Below are 20,353 nucleotides of genomic sequence, written 5' to 3'. Positions count from 1 at the left end.
GGTTTAAGTGGGAGATCATCTTGCATTGTTGTCAATGGGGCTCCTGAGTTGAAAAAGCAGGTCACAATGATCAGGGTTTATTTTCTATTTTTTAAAAACCACACAGATTCACTTGAGAAAGGACAAAGACCTGTAAAGGAAAGGTGTGTTAAGACAAGCATTAAAGAGTATCCACTGAAATCAGACAAAAAGGTCTTCCCCGTGCTCCTCCAGCTTTATTGATAGTTTAAAATTACATTTCTATTATCTAGGACTTCAGTTGCACTTTCCTTCCGACTTAAAAACTGAGTACAAGCAAATGGTATTTATACAGTAGTCTACTAAGTGATATTGTACAAAAATAACATTTTGATTTCTGTGAAAACATTTTTCATTCCCAAATAACTCCTAATTCTGCTGTTCTGACAACTGTTCTTGATGTTAAATTTTGCCAAGGTAAAAAAAAAAATTCCAAAGCCATTTTTAAAGGAAAAGTCTACCTTGGACTACCAAGTGATATTTAAATTGTAAACAGATTTCTATAAAAGAACGTGTTTCTTTTAATACCTCCAAAATTGTTTATATCATAGCAATATAACATGTAGTTTGTTATCGCCCGCTTAGCTGCTTGTAGGGCTGAAATGCATCATGTTATGAACTGTTTCCATGTCATGCTCTCTTGGCCAACTCATATCCCACTAAAACAAACCAAAATAACCATACATGGAAGTTCGGTTTCCATTTACTCCCTTCTTCTTTCTCATTTTACTGAGGCTCACTTCCACTAGCTCAGAGGTCCTATAGATTCCCATATGTTTAGTCCCGTTTATTCATCTCTGACTGATCACCAGTGGCTTGGAAAGGGGGGCTCTTTAACAAAGCATTATACATAACACCGCTACCAAACTAAAACATTTTTGTATTGAATGCAGAAAGATATTTTTTTCACCCCTTTCATTGTATTACATGTCGAGAGGCTCACTGGCATGGGACTAGCCTCTGTTAGCCAAACTTTGGCCAGTGAAGAGGATTCAGAGAAAATAATACAACCAACCATCAATCTGAAAAAAGGAGGGGCAACAGAGGGCACTGATTATGCGCTGGCTTCAATGGTGCAGTCTTTTGCCAGGTGGCCTGCCTTTCCGCAGTTGTAGCAGTTAGTCTCGCTGGCTTTACTGCATTGCACAGCAACGTGACCAATCTCGCCACACCTAGGGGAGACAAAATGTATTAGTTAGTTTCTTAAGTGACATGGTTATCCTTCTTTGAAGTGGACATACGAACTAAACCAGAAACACAATAAACCTACTTAAATGTTACAAAGAGGAGACGGGGATTTAAAATAATTTCATATAGAAGTTCAGACATTTATCATAAGGGGGCGTCTTTTCCAAACCAGGACTACAACTCACCTGTAACATTTCACCTTATCGCAAAGTTTCTGGATGTGGCCAAACCCACCGCAGGAGTAGCACTTCTGCTCATTGGCATGATCACAGTCACGGGCCATGTGGCCAGCTTTGCCACAAGTGTAGCAGAGCTGCTCTCTCTCCTTCTTGGGCTCCTTGCAGTCCCGGGAAATGTGGCCACTCCTGTGGCAGTTGTAGCAAGCTGGACAGGAAAAAAGTTTGTTAACTTAAAAAAAAAAAAAAAAAAAGTTGAAAACAATCGTTTTACACCAACTAACTAGAACTGAAATAGAAGAAATAGAACTGCAATGCACACCATCCTCAGTTTGGTCACAGTCCCTGGCCATGTGTCCTTGGTCTCCACAACGATAACAGAACAGCTCTGTAATGACAGACATATTAGTACGCAAAGATAAGGAAGAGACTACAAAGTTTTAATTCATGGACCTTCCCCCAAGTGTTTCTCCTCAAATTAATGTGTCCCATTGAGAATGCTGTGCTAACACCCATCCGTAACCCCAGAACTACAACTATAAGTGAATAACTTATCAAAAGTGCAGTGAAAAAAATGTATATGTCATGTGACCCAAGTGATTGTAATCATTTTATAGTGGGTGTGGCCTGTAGTATATAGTACCCTTGCCTCGTCCCCGACCCCTTCCGCCACGGCCACGTGAACCGCTGGCACTGGGGCAATTCTTGATCCAATGCCCAGAGCGGCCACATCCAAAGCACTCGCTGTTGCCGCCCAACTCCATTATCTAAACAAAAACACAACACAAATAATGAACACAATTCATATTCAAATTAAAACCATACATACACAATTGATATTGCACATCGTCTACACTGGCCGCATTAAGCTGCGTTTTGTGGGCTCGCATACCAAAGCAAGACAATTCTTTTCAAAGGGGGAATGTGGCACCATCTTGATTTTCCACTAGGTTTTGTGCTGACTAACTTCAGCTGTGACCCTCCAACAGGCCGGCCTCCATGAAACGCATGCAAGTGCATTCCAGCAGAAAGAATGCTGCATTTTATTGGTGGCAAAAAAAAAAAAAGATCCAATTTGTGCAACTCAGTTATACACCTGCACCATTATAAATCACTTGTCACAGGCGTTTTATACGGAGCATATGGATGCTAGTTTAGAGCTTTGATTTCAGTTTATAAAAGCGGCCTCTTGAACAATTAAGCTGCTTAGTACGATGTTAAGACCTAAAAGCATCAACATAGCACATTAATCTTGTCACTGGTGGCCAAATCTGTTTAGACTACTTAAACACACTGACATAATGTGCTTTGGCTTTCACTTTCACTCTGCTACTACTACTGCACACACACACACATATTCTGCTATTGTCATATGTGGTATGAGAGCCCACGTTCTACAAAGCCTACATTTTTAAACAGATGCAGCTGTTTACACTGGTGCAAAACAGTAAATAAACAGCTGTTGCTGATGCTTGATTTGTTTGCGGTGCAGCCAGTGTACACAAGGTGACATGAGTGCCACGTTAAAGAATGATCTGATCATGAACACAATAAGACAATATGACCATGCGGTCGCAAGGTTGTCCAAGGCAATGCTAAATTTATGAGATGTCAAAATATCTCGTGTGTACCATTTTAAAAGGACATTTTCTGTGTCAGATTAGAATAAGTTTAACACAATTCTCCGTGTCCCGAATCAAATGACAGTACACAACTCACACACCAGTACTGCAAGGGGCAGTTTAGCATAATGACTACCAGAGCGGGGGGGGGGTCCTAATCTACGAATCAGACAAAGGGGGGGGACATTTTCAGCTGCGGTGTCTATCATACTTTGGCCCATCAGACTACAACTACCTACTAAGCTAACTTACAGGATTTCGTCAATGGAAACATGCTGTGACGCCAAACTTCTGTTTGCTGACGGTGCTAAAGACATCAAGTCAGGAAGAATGTGAGTTAATGAGTAATCAAGCTACTCGCAATTAGTAGCTAAACGTCGACGTGGGCTACAAAACGAGACAGCGGGGTTTAAAATTGCCCACAATGACTGCAAAAGGCTAACTTGTTGCTTCGGACTGTATATAATGGTCATCCAAATGCACGTAGGGCCTCGTTTTATTGCTTACATAATAGCGTTTCACTAAATAGTTAAAGAAATCATGTTTCTCCAGCAGCCACGTGAGAGCTCGTCTCCACCGGGCTACACACACACACACACACACGGAGTTTTAATTGATATTTTCTCGATAACTTGTTGGTCTACATTAACGCCACACACACACACACACACACACACATACACTCACATTACTACAGGACGGCCATGGAAGCTGAAAGCATGCCGTGAGGTTGTGTGCTAACTTGAAAAGCTAACTCGAGAGGGCAGTCACAGCAACATCGTGTTGTGATGGAACATCTGCTTTAACCAGCAACGCGCGACGTCTAACAAAAAGACTAAGATACCTCTCGACTCGTTTCATCAGTAAACCATCCAGATCGTCTGTTGCACGTAAGTTACCCAGACAACGCGATTCCGACCTGGTTTTTTTTGTTTGTTTTAGCGTTTGCAAGACAGAATCAAATGCCAAAGGTTGAGGCTACGCTAACGTTGGCCTAGTCACGTTGATTTTTCTGCGCAATCGCGAGACACCAGTGCTGCTCGCTGCTGCTAACACATGCTAGCAGAACCGCCTCACGATCACGACCAAGACGCGCGGTTCAGTCGACGATCTTATCTGTTTTCTCCGGGAAGAAAGTGTCGATGCAACACTTATAGCGATAATGGTTGATCGTGGATCGTTTCCGACGGGTATTCGGGCGAATATGACATAAAAACAAAATTTCCCGCGCAGGGCGCACACGGCAAAGTCGTTGTGACGACGAGCTAACGTTAGCAGGCCTGACTGAGATCCCGATGCTCCGTTAGTGCGGACCAGGCCAGAAACCAGTGCGTTTTTTACAAAAGAAAACCGAGCACGCGTTCAATTTTCCACTATAATCGGTTTTAACATGTCATAGTTTCAAAAGTTACACATATACAATATCTACAGATTAAATACATTTTCGTATTAGTGCTGTTTATTGCTTACCTTGCTGGCTACCTAGCTATGTCAGTGTTTACGCCTCCTTCTTTGCGCTACATGCGGTGTGAACAGGAGTTCCTGAATTGTCATTCACAGTATCCAGTAAAAAAACCTGCACGGTCATTGGCCACAGCCTCTGCAGGCAGCCAATCAAACGCGAGGAAGTCTGGACACCGCCTCTATGAATCAGCCAATCGTGGATACAGAAGGGCCCTGTTTCCATAAATTGACTGGCCTTATTTTATCCACTTCATTTTTAAACATGAAAAACGTCTTAAAAATCCAAATATTAGTGAATATACTATTAGCAGTATACCAATACTACAACTGGTACTACTTATACCAGCTACTACAACTAAAATAAGATCATTTAATGATAATAATGAATGCAAAAATTAAGAAAAAGGGATATATTAGAGCCACAAAATGGAAAGAGTATAAAATGCAGGAAACTTGAAATGGTTTTATGTAATAATTATTAATTGTGTACTAGCCCCAATTTATTCATGGTAAATTGCTTGAGACCTTTGCATATAAAAGTATAGGTTTCTGTGAGCCATTTCAAGAGCCGACTCACTCAGGTACTGTGTGGTAAAGGCTGTACAGTGATCTCTCTTATCTTTTTATCAACCCCTGTCAGCTACCTTTCCGGACACACCTACAGTTTTATTTGGGCAAATCAATGGCAGTACCTTCCCAGACATGTCTCAGAAGTAGCTCTGTTTACAGAATCAGTGCAATAAGCTGTCTGTTTGTCTGTATCTGGTTCTCAATAAATGTTACCACTGTTACTGGTTAAAATTAACCAGGAAGATGAAAATAATTCAATACATTTGAAGAAAAAAGTGAATTTGTAGTGTGTGAGATGTGGCCTCTTTCTGAATCTATGACTCTGAGAAATCAAGCAACATTTTATTTTTTTTAACAATTATCAGAAACTAATTTCAACTAAAGGTTTAAAAACAATGATGAGAATGGCATTCAGATTTTTTTTACATCTTAAAACCACCTGAAATGACATTCATGTATTTGTCAATGACCATATAAAACTTAACAAAACAAGCCTGAAATCACAGACTCTGGAATTGAAATGAGAGTTTTTAGGCCTAAAACAAACTATGATCAAAACAATCAAACAATGGCGAGCATGTGTTTCAGACTGATGATTTCATAAACATATGACTGTATAATCTAAATGCAGAACCTTGTTGTTTAACGAGTCCTGATTGCATCATGTTTTGAATAGAAGACAGCTGATAGAGACAACAATCCATGGGAGCTGCAAGCCTCTCAGCTCACTGGCCTGAGTGCTCAGTCAGATCAATAAGTGGGAAAGATGCATTCATCTCAGTCTTAAGGTGGTTTTGGTCGTAATGCTCTGAGATAGCAATTGTTATTTTCTGTGGTCTTCATTCTGTAGCTGACAACCTTTAATAAAAAGCAGAGGGAAATATCACAACTTGTGGTGTATGATTTTGAATTGATTAAGAGGTGTATCACCGTAATATCCCACCCTGACTGAAATGCAGTGGTACTGTTGCATGTGGTGTGGAGTACCTTAAAACGCTCCTCAATGACAAAGCCCTGCCCTCATCTTCACAGAAACAGTATTTGGCATTTCTGTTATTTGTTAGATGAGAAATCTGTTTGAAAATGCAGTTTTCAGAAAAGTAGACTAAACTGTAAAGTCAGATGAGTAGAATTAAATTACAAATGGCTGCAAAACAGGAACATTTAACGTGGGTTTGTGACTTAGATTTCTAGCTAAAAAAATTGGCTGCTGCTGCTTTATGGAAACAATGTATGCTGAGCCCATCAAGACATATTGACCGGTATGTTGATGAAGCTGTTTTATTCTCAGATGGTGTCAACTCGAGCTTGCTGAAAGGACCTAGCTGTGATTAGGGTACCTCAGGGGACCCAGATCAGGATGCCACGGAGATGGTGAACACATGGTGAGTCTAGAAGGTTTCCCAATTGTATGGTTTCAGGGCTAGTTTGGAAAAGAATAAGCTGTAGCTCTTTGCTAACAAAAGCTAATGTGCCTAATGCCTCTTTTGATGTTTGTATCCATATAGAAAGATACATTTCTGACAGTTAAGAAAATCCTCACCTTTTAACTGGAGGTGGAACTTTTTTTTTTTTCAGACTGTAGCCTACTTGCCATAGCATCCTACAAGCTGACTCTTGTGTGTCTTTTTTATACCAGATATGCAAAATATAACATGACTGTCGTGAATATCAGGAAGGCTCCACAATAATTTCCAAGGACACAATGTTGCACTGTCTTCACATCTCCAGATGATGGTGCACTTGTGGTTAATAATGGATCCCTCCTTTACTCCAAACCGGTAGTGGGCCCTTTTTTTTCCTTTTTCTTTCTGCTTTTTAAAAGATACGGTTGCAACTCATATTTTAACGAATGTGCAGTTTAAAAAAACAAAACAAAACTACATTAATGTTTCACACGTATTAGCCTTTGTGATTTTAAATGAACCTTTACCGGTATATGAGCTCAACGGCGACGCATGCTACAGAACAGGACTTTAAATATAGTGTGTATGTGAAACATGGCCACGCATAAACAACCCATTATACCTATAAATATAAGCTTGATCTTTTATACGAAAAAAAAAAAAAAAAAAGGGTTTTACCAAAGTGGGAGGGCTTAAATTTGTGCTGTAGTTGCGCAGTGTGAGTGATGCTTGCAACTCTTGTTATGACTGCAAGGTCCTGTTTCAATCACTGGCGTCAGACGGACGCACGACACCAACTCAAACCTTTTCACCTTCTCCCGAACAACGTAAATATTGATTTGAAAAGCGAGGCATTTACCGAGCAACTTCACGGGTGTTTTAATTTGAAAGTGCTTCACGGGACTTAAAAGAATATCCATTCGTCGTGTCACTTTGAGGGTCCGACGGATTTTTTTCGCTCGCATTTACCACGACTGGGAGATAAAACTTTTCCTCTATTATATTAGGTGGCTCGTAAAAGAGACCCGCCTATGACCTTCACGTCTCACATTATCGCTACATTTATTATTAAGAGTATTTGATACAATTTCAGGGTTCTTTGCCGACTTTGACTTTTTTCCCGTTTTTTTTTTCTTTGAATGCGTTGCAAATATGATGATGTCACCGACGCCACTTTTTCCTGAAGTTATGGCGGAGCACAACTTTTCTAACTTCTCTTGGTAAGCATATGCAGGCTACTGGCTCCTAGCATTGCTACGCTTTGAAATTATGTTTGAAATGCTAACTAGAAGTGTTTAACTGCTTCTCTTTAGGGCACATGACCAATACATGCATTGTTTGGACTAGTGAAATTTGAATGGAGGGCGAATAGAGCGGTGCAGTGAAGTTTAACGATATAGTTCGCCTCTGAGGGCCTACAGACAATTCAGTCACAGTAAAAACTGGATCTACCAGGCCCTATGAAAACACACGTAGCTACTAATAGCTACTGTAGTTGTGCAAATAGTGCACTCATTTCAGTAGCAGGCGTATTTTACTACTCTGTTTTAGTACGAAGTTGGATTGAATTGAAACCCCATTGAAGGCTCAGAAGTCTGTTTAAAACTCTACTTTAACTATCACAAAACATGCTAACCAGCTGACATTGAGTCTCACCTACATTTATACCTTTTTTTTTTTTTTTTTTTTTTTGAAGAGTTCAGTCAAGGCAGAGACTCTTGCCGTGGGTTTGTAATGCTGACTTGTGTTATGTAGACCGACCCTTGTATGTAGAACAGATCCGAGCAGACGGGAGTAAAGTCTAATTATTCTGGACTTCACATTCTTTCTGTTGATACCCTTTTCTGGATGGATAACAGAACTTGTTTTGAACACAATTCCTGCAGCATGGTGGGAAGGGTGGGAGAGCCACAACTGTCCCAAGTTCCCTACTTTTCTGTGCTGCTGACATACCAGTATGTCTGCTGTGACAGCTAACCACTAACTGCAGTAAATCATCTCTTCACTGTTAACAGGTCTTTGTATAAGACACACCAGTGGTAATTTAGGAGTTTCGCTGGCTGAAAGTGTACACAGTGAAAGTGAATACCAAGAATCAGTGAAACTTCTGTGTGTACCCAGAGTTTGTAATAAAAACCAAGTGGAAGAGGGAGCATATTTGTTTGTGATGGGTAGGTCCAACTTGATTGTAACAAGTTTTTATTTTTCTTTTACAGGCAGTTGTGAAATGACTAATGTTTTTTTTTTTTTTTCCGTAAGCAATTATGTTAATTAGATGACCTGTATTCCTTTCTTCTATTTCTTTATTTGATTACTCCCTGTATGTAAGTATTGTGATCCCTTTACTGTTACGAGCTGTTTGAGTTTTAGTTGTGCGTTGCCTGACCATGCAGAAGAAAGAGTCTGTTGAAAGCATATACTGTAAATAACACGACTGACCCCTGTGATGGCCTGAGATTCTCCTGGTCTGAGTGGATTAGTTTGTCTACATTGCTCTGCTGTTGTCTCTCAAATGAAAAGGGAAAGGACAGTTGCAGCCACACAAAAAAAAAGTGCCTGTGGTATTCTTAAAACTGCTCCTGTTGTGTAGAGTTCAGAGTTAAATAGCATAGAACCACTAAACAGGTCAGAGCGTACATGTTCTCTTTACTTTTCCTGTCACACTTCTGAAAGGCTTGCTGCTAACATACTGACTGGCCCTAATCATGCCATCATTCAAGAGGTTTGGTTGCAGTTGGTGAGATTATGCTTGGTGTTTCAATTTCTCAATGGCATAACCTCAATCTGTTGTTATTTTGCTACTTTCTTCCTTGGCTGTTTCATTTCACCATTGGAGTTCATTGTGACTGATGTGCATTCAAGCCAACCATAGCTGTCCTTTTTCAGTGGGGGGAGAAAAAAAAACTGTATTCTAAAATATACTACAAAGATAGATTTTAGGTAGAGAGTATCAATTTAAACTGTTTTAAACCTTTAAAAAGCTTGAAGGATGACTGGACTCATTTACATTCTGTTACACTATGAGTTTGCATACCACCAATATCCTCACAGAGAAGAAAGAGGAAAAAATGTAATATTGATTGAGTAATCAATTGTTGATGTGAGCTTTTGAAGTATTTGGACTACTAATACTGTTTGTGTATCTGTGCGTGTCTTGTTTTTCTTATTTTCAGACCATTGCGAGCGTTTGGCTTTACTAATGGAGCACCTCCAGGGAGCGTGGAAGACCCTGAGCAACGGATTCGGAATGAAGGACTCTGCGTTCGAGGGCCCGTGCCTTTCCCCGACCATGGTCCAGGGCTTTACCTGCCAGCGTCGCTCCTCAGATGACAGCAAGATGCCCGACTCCAAGACTAGCAGCACTATCCGTGTCTACCTCCCAAACCACCAGCGCACTGTGGTGAGTACGTTTTTCCTGCTGGTCGGAGACGGCATACTGGTGGCATACAGATTTCCAGACATCCAAAAAAGCTACAGAAATACTACTACAAATAATACAATACAGTTACCTAAAGGCATTATGAGCTGCTTATATCATGGCAGGCAAGAGAAGAATTAATACTTTTTTTTGTCCCTCAGGTAAACGTGCGACCAGGTATGACTCTGCACAGTTGCCTGATTAAAGCATTAAAGGTGCGAGGTCTGCAGCCTCAGTGCTGCGCTGTCTTCAGGTTGCATCCAGAGCAAAGGAGGTGAGGTTAGGATTGTTGTGGGTTTGAAACCTTGGAAATAAGATGAGAGATTCTACATATCACATTCTTACTGGCTCTAGTTATCCTTTCTTAATTGATATCCCTTCATGTAAAGTCTTTTGTCCTTTTTTGTAATAGTAAAAAATTCCGGATGGATTGGAATACTGACTCCACCTCTCTTATTGGGGAAGAGCTACTGGTGGAGGTTTTAGATCACGTTCCCTTGACGACTCATAATTTTGTGAGTACCTGAAGCATTTACGATAACCTCACCCTCAAAAAACTGTCACTGCTACATAATTCCATTAACTTTTTTCTCTGTCATTTTCAGGTTCGGAAAACTTATCTGAAACTAGCGTTCTGTGATATTTGCCAGAAGTTTCTTTTGAATGGTTTCCGTTGCCAAACATGCGGCTACAAATTCCATGAGCATTGTAGCACCAAAGTGCCCACGATGTGTGTGGACTGGAGCAACATCAGACAACTCCTGTAAGTGTTTTCACCTTGAAATGGGAGTGTAACGTAACTACTTTCTGTCTTGAATTCATTCTCTGTACGGGCTCTCCATTAAAGTTAGTTTCGTTAAATTTAATCAAATCTGAGGTGGCATTTGTAGTGCGTCAGAAATTGTGCTGTTGGGGTAAAATAGAAAACCGGTTCTGCTGATACTACAGATGTCCTGAGGTCTAAGCTCATATATATATATATATATATGACTTTGCATACTCGCACTGAGAACGGGCTATACGTGTTAATTTGCATGCAAGTTTTAGGACTGATTGTAAACATTAAAAGATCCATATCAGAGACATATACACACCCTTTTACTGTACCTGACAGTCACTGTAGTCTTTAGCTGTTATTTGATTAAGCACTGTGAGAGATTCACTGTCCACCACTCTCCATCTTCAGGTTGTGTCCAACACCTGGTGACAGCAGTGGCCCGTCACTGCCCCCGCTGACATCCCGGCGAATGAGGGAATCCTTAACACGGTTTCCAAGGTGAGGCAAAGTTTTTATGATAGATACAATACCAACAGCTGTCCGTTATTGTCTTCAAAATGATTTCCCTCCCACACTAATGTGCAAATGTTACGTATGCAAATAAGACTACATTTTGAAAACAGAACAAAGTAATGGAGGAATAAAGGCTAAAAGAGTGAAATAACTTTTTTTTTTTTTTAAGGTTTTCTTTTCTTCTTTTCTTGTTTACATTCAGGGTCACTCACCAAAACTCATTGTGTGTGTATCCTAAAGCGCTGATTGTATTTCCCTTCCTCATAAAACATTTGCAAAACACTTTTTTTTTTAATGTATCTTAAATCAAGCATTGTTTACATCCATGTTTACTTGCCAATAGTTTTCTTGTTACCCTCCTTTGCTAGCGCATTGCTGCATATCTTAGCATGTCCCCGCCACCTGTAGATCAGTGGAATAGTGTGAAACCATTGGCAGGACCGTGTGGATGAGCAAGAGATGAACAAACTGGGGACCCACTCATAGAAAACAGGCTCCATAGCGGAACACAGAACTTTTATTTAAAGAGAACGTAGAGACTTTGACGGCAGTATTAATGAAAGCACATGTGTTGTTTTGAAGCTGAATGATGAGTGAGTGATGCCTATGAAGTAGTATCGAAATAGTATCTCTCCATGGATCATTTAGTTTAGTTTATGGTTTGGTGTTGTAATGATCAGGGTGCTACTTAGCCACTGGCAGAGCAGAAAGAACATTTTTTGAAGTCTTTACAAGTTACTGGAGAATAAAATTGAGGTGTCTGACCAGTATATTGTAACTAGGAGGGGCGGTTTAGGTAGCAACGACCATTGTCCGTTTCTGTTTTCTGTCATGCTTGACTGCAACACAGTTGTAGTTACGTTCTTATTTGCAAAGAACCTTAATCTGAATTGAATTAAATCCTGTTTTTTGATGACGTCCTCAGCTTTATGGAGGCTTACTAGTCCAAGTGCTGATGTAATGAGAGGCGTGAAAAGAGCCTGTTGTTTCAGGAGCACTTTAAAATGGTTAAAAAGCACTCCGAGCTGCCAAATTAGCACTCACAAAGTATTAAGTTGTTCCATGCAGAGCAATCGCAAATAGTCTTTTGAAACAAAGTTTTGTATTGCCAAAAGGGGGATTGTTCTCAAGGAGTGCACTCCATGGTCATAAGTGTGATTTTAATATGATCTGTTCATACATGTCATTCACACACTCTAACCAGCAGTACAGTTTCAGTGTTTCCTCTAGGATTTTTTTTAGCAGTGGGGGCAGGCCTGTCCGAACAACCCCCCCATCGCGCCGGCAAACGTTTTACGTATGAAACAGAACTGACACTTTGCTGCAACACAAACAAATATATTTACCGTTTTAATGTTTCCAGATGTTTGATATCAGGACGTTGAGCTGAGAACTGACAAGTTGAACGTTGTCCAATTTAAAACTGACCCACTGCGGTGACGTTTTTGGTGGAGCTGTTAGTTTAATAGTCGACTTGGAAGAAAGCAAACGTTTTGACAATAAGCTACATCAACACAACAGTATGTGGAGTTAAGCTGGACAGCCCCAATAACCTCTGAATAGTTCTACTTGTTAAATTGCAATGTGAGCGGCAGCCAACGTTGTGCATTATGTCGGCAGGATCATTAAAAAGGCAACCGTGACTACATTGTGCGTCTGCCCCATTTCTGATACCGTGGCGGCAGAAATTTAACAGCGGCGAGCCGCCGCTCCAAAATCAACATAGAGGAAACACTGCAGTTTAGTACAGTTATAAGTCCAGTAACACAAGTTGTCCAAGAATTATGACTAATTTCAAAGCTGAAAGTTTTATTTCTGAACATGAGCCGTTGTTCTTGTTCATACGTTTATGGGTATTTTAGCTTTCTAACATTAGATTTTTGTACTTGTAAAAGTGAACTTGTCAAGTCAGACTAACATTTGGATTGTTTGCAGATTAACATATTTGCCTGGTGAGCTTTGTACTCTTCATCTGAGCCAATACTGATCTTGGCAAACATCAAGGGCAAAATACCTCTACTGTGTCAACTTAGCCAAAAATGGGATACGGCCACAATAAAATGAACCAATAAGTACTTCCTCTGTGCTATTTTTCAGTTGTACTAGTTTGCTTCTCATTGATTTTGCATGTGTGCTTGCAGTTTGTTGATGGCACAACATAGTGTAAACAGACAATGCTTCAATAGGGAAAGTGAGAGAAAATGACAGAAATGAAACCAGAAAGCCCCTCCACCAGCCACCACCACACCCACGGCAGTCTGTTTTTAAAGAAGTCTCAAAATTCAGTGTTTGCTGTTCTGTCAAATGTCAGTGGTGGGTGTCATTTTGAGGCAGTGATGCAAGACAGACAAACAATAGCTGCTCCATCTTTTAATGTTTGATCCATGTGCACCTTCACAGCTCTGCCCATCGATATTCCACCCCTCATGCCTTCAACTACACCGCCCCCTACACACCCACAGGCAGCGGCCTCTCCCAGAGGCAGCGCTCCACTTCCACGCCCAACGTCCACATGGTTAGCACTACCCTGCCTGTAGACAGCAGCATGATTGAGGTAACTACACACCATATGGGCCCCTTGGGTACTCCTGTAGGTTCTAGCCACTCCTAAAATATCTCCTGACTGAGAGTGATCTTGCCCTCCTACGTACATCTCAGGCATTCCAACTATCTTCGCCTTGCTTTTTTCTACCTCTTATCTACCTCTGCGTTAAGTAATCCACCTGGACAGAGTTGAGCCTGTTTTGTGCAATTCCCCTGATGGTATCTTATTTTAACAATTTGAAAATGTGCGACACTTGACTTCCTCCCTGTTCAGTTCTAGTTTCTGCTTTTTCACTGCCAATGTTCTTGCATAATCAGTTCACTAGTTTTGCATGCTTTGTAGAACATTTTCCCTATATTATGTCCAGGTAGAAACCTGGGCATCGCTCTTGTCATCGTTTCTTCCTCACTTTCCTTTACTGTGTCCCTTTTCCCCCTTTCCTCACTGGCCTGTTGTATTGTACCCTGCTGGGGAGTAGCTAGACTGCCTGAATACCTCCCCCAGCTCCTGGTGCAATAGATTCTGGCTGAAGAGGAAAGTAGGTATTGTGCACTTCTCCCAATCTTTTGTTGATGCCTCATCCGAGAGTCCAGAAAAGGTTAGAAAGCAGAGTGTCTGTGTGCGTTCTGAATGGCATGCATTGCAAACAGGCTATCTGCATTCAAATCTTAGTATTAAAGTCAAACCACAAGTGACAGAACAGCATGTTGCTTACTGCTTACACGCTGACAGAACTTTGTGTTTTTTGTCTCTCTAGGATGCAATGCGTGATCATGACTCTGGTAAGTGCTCGCTCTGCGTTTGGTTTGCATCATGTTGTGTACTCTTGTGCTACATCGCACATCCTCCCTTCACCACAAATGTTGATTGTGCATTCATTTAAAATTTCACCATATAGTTTAGTGTGTTTGCCTCTTTCTAGTGTTTGCCAACTGTGTAGAAAAGACTGTTATATCCCATTTAGCATTCTAAATATTTAGGTTTTTCTATCTGACACACCATATAGTCTCCATAGAATTCACTGTATAGTGTGTAATGATTTTCGACACAGCCAAAATGATCCATCCTGAATCGCTGCCTTCTCTTTCTCTCTGTATTCCTGAAGCTGGGAGTTCCCCCAGCCAGAGTCCTACAGGCTGGTCCCAGACCCAGTCCAAAGCCCCTGCACCTGCCCAACGAGAGAGGGCCACGTCCTTCAACACTCAGGAGAAAAATAAAATTGTAAGTTCTATGTCTTGTCTTGTAAGACTGGGTGTGAGTAATTATTTACATGTACTGTTGTAACTGTAACCAAGATGTTGTTTTGTGTACTTTTTACATTTTTTTGTCTTACTTCAAGTATTTTGTGTCTCAACTTTTGTACTTCAGTGCATTTCAGTCAGATTAGTTACAGAACAATGCCAACACACGAAGAGTGTGATGATAAACCATGTGAAAATGGAACAAAGGAAAGGAGCCAAATCAGCAGCTGCAGCAGAGTAGGAGCTGCGTGAGGGCAGAGCTCCAGAGGGCTCCATGTCCAGAGATACATGTTGAATGTGTACGTTTACTGGTACTGAGTGTCAGGGGGCGCAGCGGTTAAGTGTACAACAATGCTTCTCCTTTAATCACTGATTTAATGCACCGCCCAGTGAACATGTTAAGTGACCAAAGACAGGTGCATTCTGGGTCTGACAAACATACTCCTGCAGTGGCTTCTACGTTTACTTAAGAATGTCTACATTCAGTAATGTGTGTGAGGCCTTTCTGCTGTTTTTGACCATCTCTGTCACAGTTGTGGCCGTCAAGCGCTCTTTCAGCTCAAAGACTTTTGAAAACCTTGAGGAGCTCATTGGAAGAGAGTTGAGTGGACTGGTTATGTTATGCATAATGTGAATGAACTGAATGAGCAGAAAAAGCTTAATGTAGAACAGACTGAGGAGGAATAATATTATATTAGAATGTAGCCTAATGTTGCTTGTTGCACCCTTTTTTTATTTGTTGTTTCATTTTTGTTTAATTTGTCCATCCATATGTCCATCTATTGAAAAGGAATTTATTGTTGGTCTGGACATGAAGGCTCTGTGGAGCAGTTCACACTCTGTTTACACTCATCTGTATACATGTTAATGCACTTTTAGTTAAGTTAAAGGTGTTCTTTAATTTAATTTTTAGTTTTTAAACAAGTAATCTTACTTAGTAAAATATTTTAGTACTCTTTCCACCACTGCTTGTATGTTCTGTGTGTATATAAAGTCAATACTTTCAAACCAGGTGCAGTCTACAGAATACTGGTTTATGATAACTGGTTGGGTTTAGTTTATCTCTCACATCAGTTGTATGTTGTTGATTTCTGTTCCAGAGGCCTCGGGACAAGCGAGACTCTAGTTACTACTGGGAGATCGAGGCCAGTGAGGTGTACCTGCACTCCCGCATTGGTTCAGGCTCCTTTGGAACTGTATACAAAGGGAAATGGCATGGTAGGAATGCATTTCATAAGGGGCAGGGCACTTTCAGGTGTAACCTTCCACTTTTTCACACTGCACTTTACACGTTGTCAAGAGTTACCGGACACGCATAATGGTTGGAAAATGATCAGAGTGCATGTAGCATTGCGTTTCATATGAGCCTACAGTGGGTTTTATGGGTCAAGGGTAACTGAGCAGAGTATATCTGTTGTAGGTGATGTAGCAGTAAAGATTTTGAAGGTGACTGACCCCACACCAGAGCAGCTACAGGCATTCAGAAATGAAGTTGCAGTCCTGAGGTAAGAAATGGCATGGACACAATGTTATTTTAGCATTCTACCAGCTGGGGCTTTCAGCTGTTTTGACAGTTGCAAATTGTTGAATTCTTGGCGAATCATCTTTATTGCAAACTTTTATCTTATCTTTGTTTTGGTGATTTCCCCTTCCCCTTTGCCGCTGGTCACAGGAAAACACGACATGTCAACATCCTGTTGTTCATGGGCTACATGACGAAGGACAACCTGGCCATTGTAACCCAGTGGTGTGAGGGCAGCAGCCTCTACAAACATATTCACGTCCTGGAGACAAACTTCAAGATCATCCAGCTCATAGACATTGCCAGGCAGACTGCTCAGGGCATGGAGTAAGTCTTTGAGTTATTCTGATAAACCAAATTAAAGGGAACCAAGGTGCCATCTAATTTTTTTTCTTGTTTTCTTTTTAGCTATCTGCATGCAAAGAACATCATTCATCGTGACATGAAGTCCAACAGTATCCTTTTTTATTGGTTGTTTTTAGTGAGTTTGTGTGAAAGATAAAAGCAGACAACGCACTATAATAACCTTATGCTGGTGAGGTTATGTGCTTCCTCAGTGTGTTCTAGCTGTGATTCCTTGACAGAAGCATAGACATCTTCTTGCATGAAGGGCTAACGGTGAAAATCGGGGACTTCGGTCTTGCTACGGTGAAGGCCAGATGGAGCGGCTCACATCAGGTGGAGCAGCCTTCTGGATCCATTCTCTGGATGGTCAGTAAAACCGCCTTGATTTCACTAAAGCAACCAAAGTTAAACCCTTTTTGAGTCGTGAAACACAATAAACAGACTAGAAATGCAAACAAAAAGTGGGGATCTGTATTCATGTTTTTTTCTGGATGTCCACAGGCTCCTGAGGTTATCCGGATGCAGGATAACAATCCTTATAGCTTCCAGTCTGATGTCTATTCCTATGGAATTGTTCTCTTTGAGCTCATGACGGGAGAGCTCCCATACTCCCAGACAGCAAACAGAGATCAGGTAGTTTCATCATTTACACATGTCATACTGTATGTCAGGTGAAAGTAGTTTAGTGGTACAGCGGTGCATATAGGTGACATTAAGATGGGATAATGAGTATCACCTATTTTGTCCACTAAGCATTCTGTAATTGTTTTTGATTAGCAAAATACATTTGCAAAAATCAGGGTTGCAAGTTTTGCTACCTCATTAGATTTGGTCATGTAAAACAGAGCTGTGGCCCCACAATCAGATGTACCACTATGCTCCTGTTCCTGCCTTGCTCCCAGCCAGAAGGTGGTGGAAAGACACTGGGTCGCTGTCTGAAGGGGGTTGTGGAGCTGGCCTAAGGCCCACCATGGAACAGAGGCGGACGTCCTGGAGCCACTGGCCTAATTTTAGACCTCGTAACACAACCCTGTTCGTGTGTGAGAAAAGGGGTGTATTGGTGTGCATACGTATGTCTGTGGTCTTTTCTTCGTCTCACAGACCCCAAGGCCTGGTCTTGACCATGTCTGACCCCTTGTTCAGTTCAGTTTTACTGTGACTGTATTGGAACTTGGCTAAAATTGCTGTACAAAGTGTGCCCATAAGTACTGTTACGATCCAGTGTTGTACCCCAATTCTCCTTGATACTGTAGAATGACTTTGTACTCAGCTGACCTGGCAGGCACATAGAGTACTGCTATCATCCTTTATCTCTGCATCATCATGCACTCATGCCTTCACAGTGACTGCAGTGTTTTAGATACCTTTCGACTCACTGGCCATATTTATTAAGAGTCTTGGTGGTGGAACGCTGATTGAGGGCTGATCAGGTGTCTCTTACTGTTGCACTGACTCAGATTAATAGTTCAACTCTTAAGATGTTTTCAAAATGTGAATAATGTTCCACACATTCCTTTACTCTCATCTGCTCTCTGTCACTCCCTCTTCTCAGATTATCTTCATGGTGGGAAGAGGCTATTTGTCCCCAGACCTCAGTAAGCTCTACAAGAACTGCCCCAAAGCCATGAAAAGGTTGGTGGCCGACTGCATCAAGAAGTCAAAGGACGAGAGGCCGCTCTTCCCGCAGGTTAGCCACTCTCTTGGCGATTGTAGACTCGAAGCTGAATGAAGAGCATTTTGTATGACTAATCTTTCTCTTTTTTTCCTTTTTTTTTTTTTTTTTTTTTTTTTTAGATCTTGTCCTCCATTGAGCTTCTCCAGCATGCCCTCCCCAAGATAAACCGCAGTGCCTCAGAACCGTCCCTGCACAGAGCCTCTCACACCGAGGATATCAATGCCTGTACTCTGACCTCCACCAGACTGCCTGTTTTCTAGAGGCTCAGACAGCAACAACCCCTCCTCCTTCTCTTTGAAATATCCAAAATCGTCCAAATGCTCAGTACGCCCTAATTCTACACACAGATGCCAATATATAGACCTGAAAATGCACATGCAATCATACATAAACCCATGCTAATCAATAAAATATGTAAGGAAAAGAGGAGAGAGGGGAAGTGAAGAGAGCCGTCTGAGATTTCCTATGGAAGGAAGGGAGTGAGTGATGATGGATAGCAGTGGGATGTACACATGAAGAGGTGGTGCCTTGCTTATCACTGCACGTATTAAGAAGTATGCAGAGGCTCCATGGTGGCAATGCATTTGGTAACATTTGTAAATACATGCACGCACATCTACCTAAGACAGCGATAAATGGACACTGAAGGAAACTCAAGAGGATGCGTTTCTCTTGATTTGGGTTCTGTGATGTGAAGCACACCCTCCTATCTGGTCACCCTGATGAAGAGGACCTTTAAAGCTTACATGCCTTAAGAGGAAACAAAGCCTGGACTAAGATCCTGCACAATTCACCTCTTGTTATCACAAACAAAGCCGTTGGATGTAGTCCATTTAGTTGCACAGTAGTAGTTGATTTTTGCATTGTCTTAAATGATAATGGAGTAGATATGGGAAATTGTTGTCGTTTTTTTGTTGTTATTGTATTTTGACTTCTTTTTAATTGTCTTTCTTTTTGTGAGGGGTCATTTTGGGGGAATTATACCCTATCAGACAGTGAGCATGAGTGGTTGAAAAATTGAATTTGCACATTTACGCAAAAGCAATGGTTATGTTTCAACAGTCTACACATTGGCTTCATAGCTCTGAGTAAACTGATCTGTAGATACACACACATTCTTATCAGTCCTCACCGTGGGGAAGGTTATCAAGAGCTGGACATTTGGCGGTTGTCTTAAATATTTAAAATGATTTGGAAACTAATTTGTATGTGTTTATCATGTCTCTTTCAAGAGGTTAAACGTTTTATTGTGAACTTGGTGAGAAAGTTGTCTATTCAATATTTTAATAAAATTAAGTTAAATTTCTTTGCCAAAGAAGATTCGTTTATCTTTTTTCTTAGTGTAGAAGAACATTGAGTAGTCACTGTATGTTGTATTGATATTGTAGATCAGTGGAACTTAAGTAGCAACGGAAGTAGGTGAGGTGGGCGGTTGACATCAGATTATACTGCCTCTCTTCTTGTTCACTAACACAGTAAAATCCCAGACATGTGCAAGACTTTGTGGCAGGGTGTAATGTTTGCTGTAGCAGTGGCAACGTGGTGTAACCTCACAGGGGATCCAGTCCAGACACGCCACCAGGGGATTCCACCATTGGCTAATGCCACTGTACACTGCATAGCCACTGGCAAGCTCAGTGGAACAACAATCATTCAGCAAGGGAGGGACATGTGGTGGAAAAAGTGGACAGTTATATTTTGTTTTAGTGTAAACATTCAACATGTAGTTCCTGCTGGGCAGGGCCGCTTCACTTGGTTTAGTCCCAAGTGCAAATTTATAGTAAATATGGGAATATTTGCTGTGATCTAAATATGGGAATCAGTGTGTATTTTTTAATGTTTTTTGTTTTGGTCCTTTTGAATTGAGCCCCT

The 20,353-nt window shown here is 41.1% G+C and overlaps 2 protein-coding genes across 8 annotated transcripts; one reads left to right on the top strand and one right to left on the bottom strand.

Annotated features, from left to right (window-relative positions):
- Window positions 1–195: 195 nt before the first annotated feature.
- On the bottom strand, window positions 196–4,575 carry cnbpa (CCHC-type zinc finger, nucleic acid binding protein a). 4 transcript variants are annotated; one of them, XM_051425972.1, is made up of 5 exons: window positions 4,475–4,575; window positions 2,026–2,149; window positions 1,705–1,770; window positions 1,392–1,614; window positions 196–1,190 (listed from the first exon to the last, which is right to left on the bottom strand). In XM_051425972.1, exons 2-5 carry the CDS (start codon window positions 2,144–2,146, stop codon window positions 1,073–1,075), a joined length of 528 nt encoding a protein of 175 aa, XP_051281932.1. In that variant the 5' UTR covers window positions 2,147–2,149; window positions 4,475–4,575; the 3' UTR covers window positions 196–1,072. The 4 variants fall into 4 exon arrangements, with proteins under 4 accessions (XP_051281932.1, XP_051281935.1, XP_051281934.1 ...); XM_051425975.1 differs by having other exon boundaries at window positions 1,392–1,590; XM_051425974.1 differs by having other exon boundaries at window positions 2,032–2,149.
- raf1a (Raf-1 proto-oncogene, serine/threonine kinase a) lies at window positions 3,233–19,799 on the top strand. Of its 4 annotated transcripts, none has more exons than XM_051425967.1 (19): window positions 3,233–3,336; window positions 6,330–6,423; window positions 9,618–9,844; window positions 10,024–10,136; window positions 10,275–10,377; window positions 10,468–10,625; window positions 11,049–11,138; window positions 13,554–13,707; window positions 14,177–14,296; window positions 14,456–14,480; window positions 14,804–14,919; window positions 16,040–16,157; window positions 16,360–16,444; window positions 16,612–16,788; window positions 16,870–16,916; window positions 17,054–17,172; window positions 17,308–17,439; window positions 18,359–18,493; window positions 18,601–19,799. In XM_051425967.1, the coding sequence occupies exons 3-19, from the start codon at window positions 9,644–9,646 to the stop codon at window positions 18,739–18,741; spliced, it is 2,034 nt and encodes a 677-aa protein (XP_051281927.1). In that variant the 5' UTR covers window positions 3,233–3,336; window positions 6,330–6,423; window positions 9,618–9,643; the 3' UTR covers window positions 18,742–19,799. The 4 variants fall into 4 exon arrangements, with proteins under 4 accessions (XP_051281927.1, XP_051281926.1, XP_051281925.1 ...); XM_051425966.1 differs by lacking the exon at window positions 3,233–3,336 and adding an exon at window positions 3,716–3,894; XM_051425965.1 differs by lacking the exons at window positions 3,233–3,336; window positions 6,330–6,423 and adding an exon at window positions 7,171–7,664.
- The last annotated feature ends 554 nt before the right edge of the window (window positions 19,800–20,353 follow it).

This window comes from Dicentrarchus labrax, unplaced genomic scaffold, assembly GCF_905237075.1.
Source record: "Dicentrarchus labrax unplaced genomic scaffold, dlabrax2021, whole genome shotgun sequence".
Lineage (NCBI taxonomy): Eukaryota > Metazoa > Chordata > Actinopteri > Moronidae > Dicentrarchus > Dicentrarchus labrax.
This window is presented reverse-complemented; position numbering and strand designations above follow the sequence as displayed.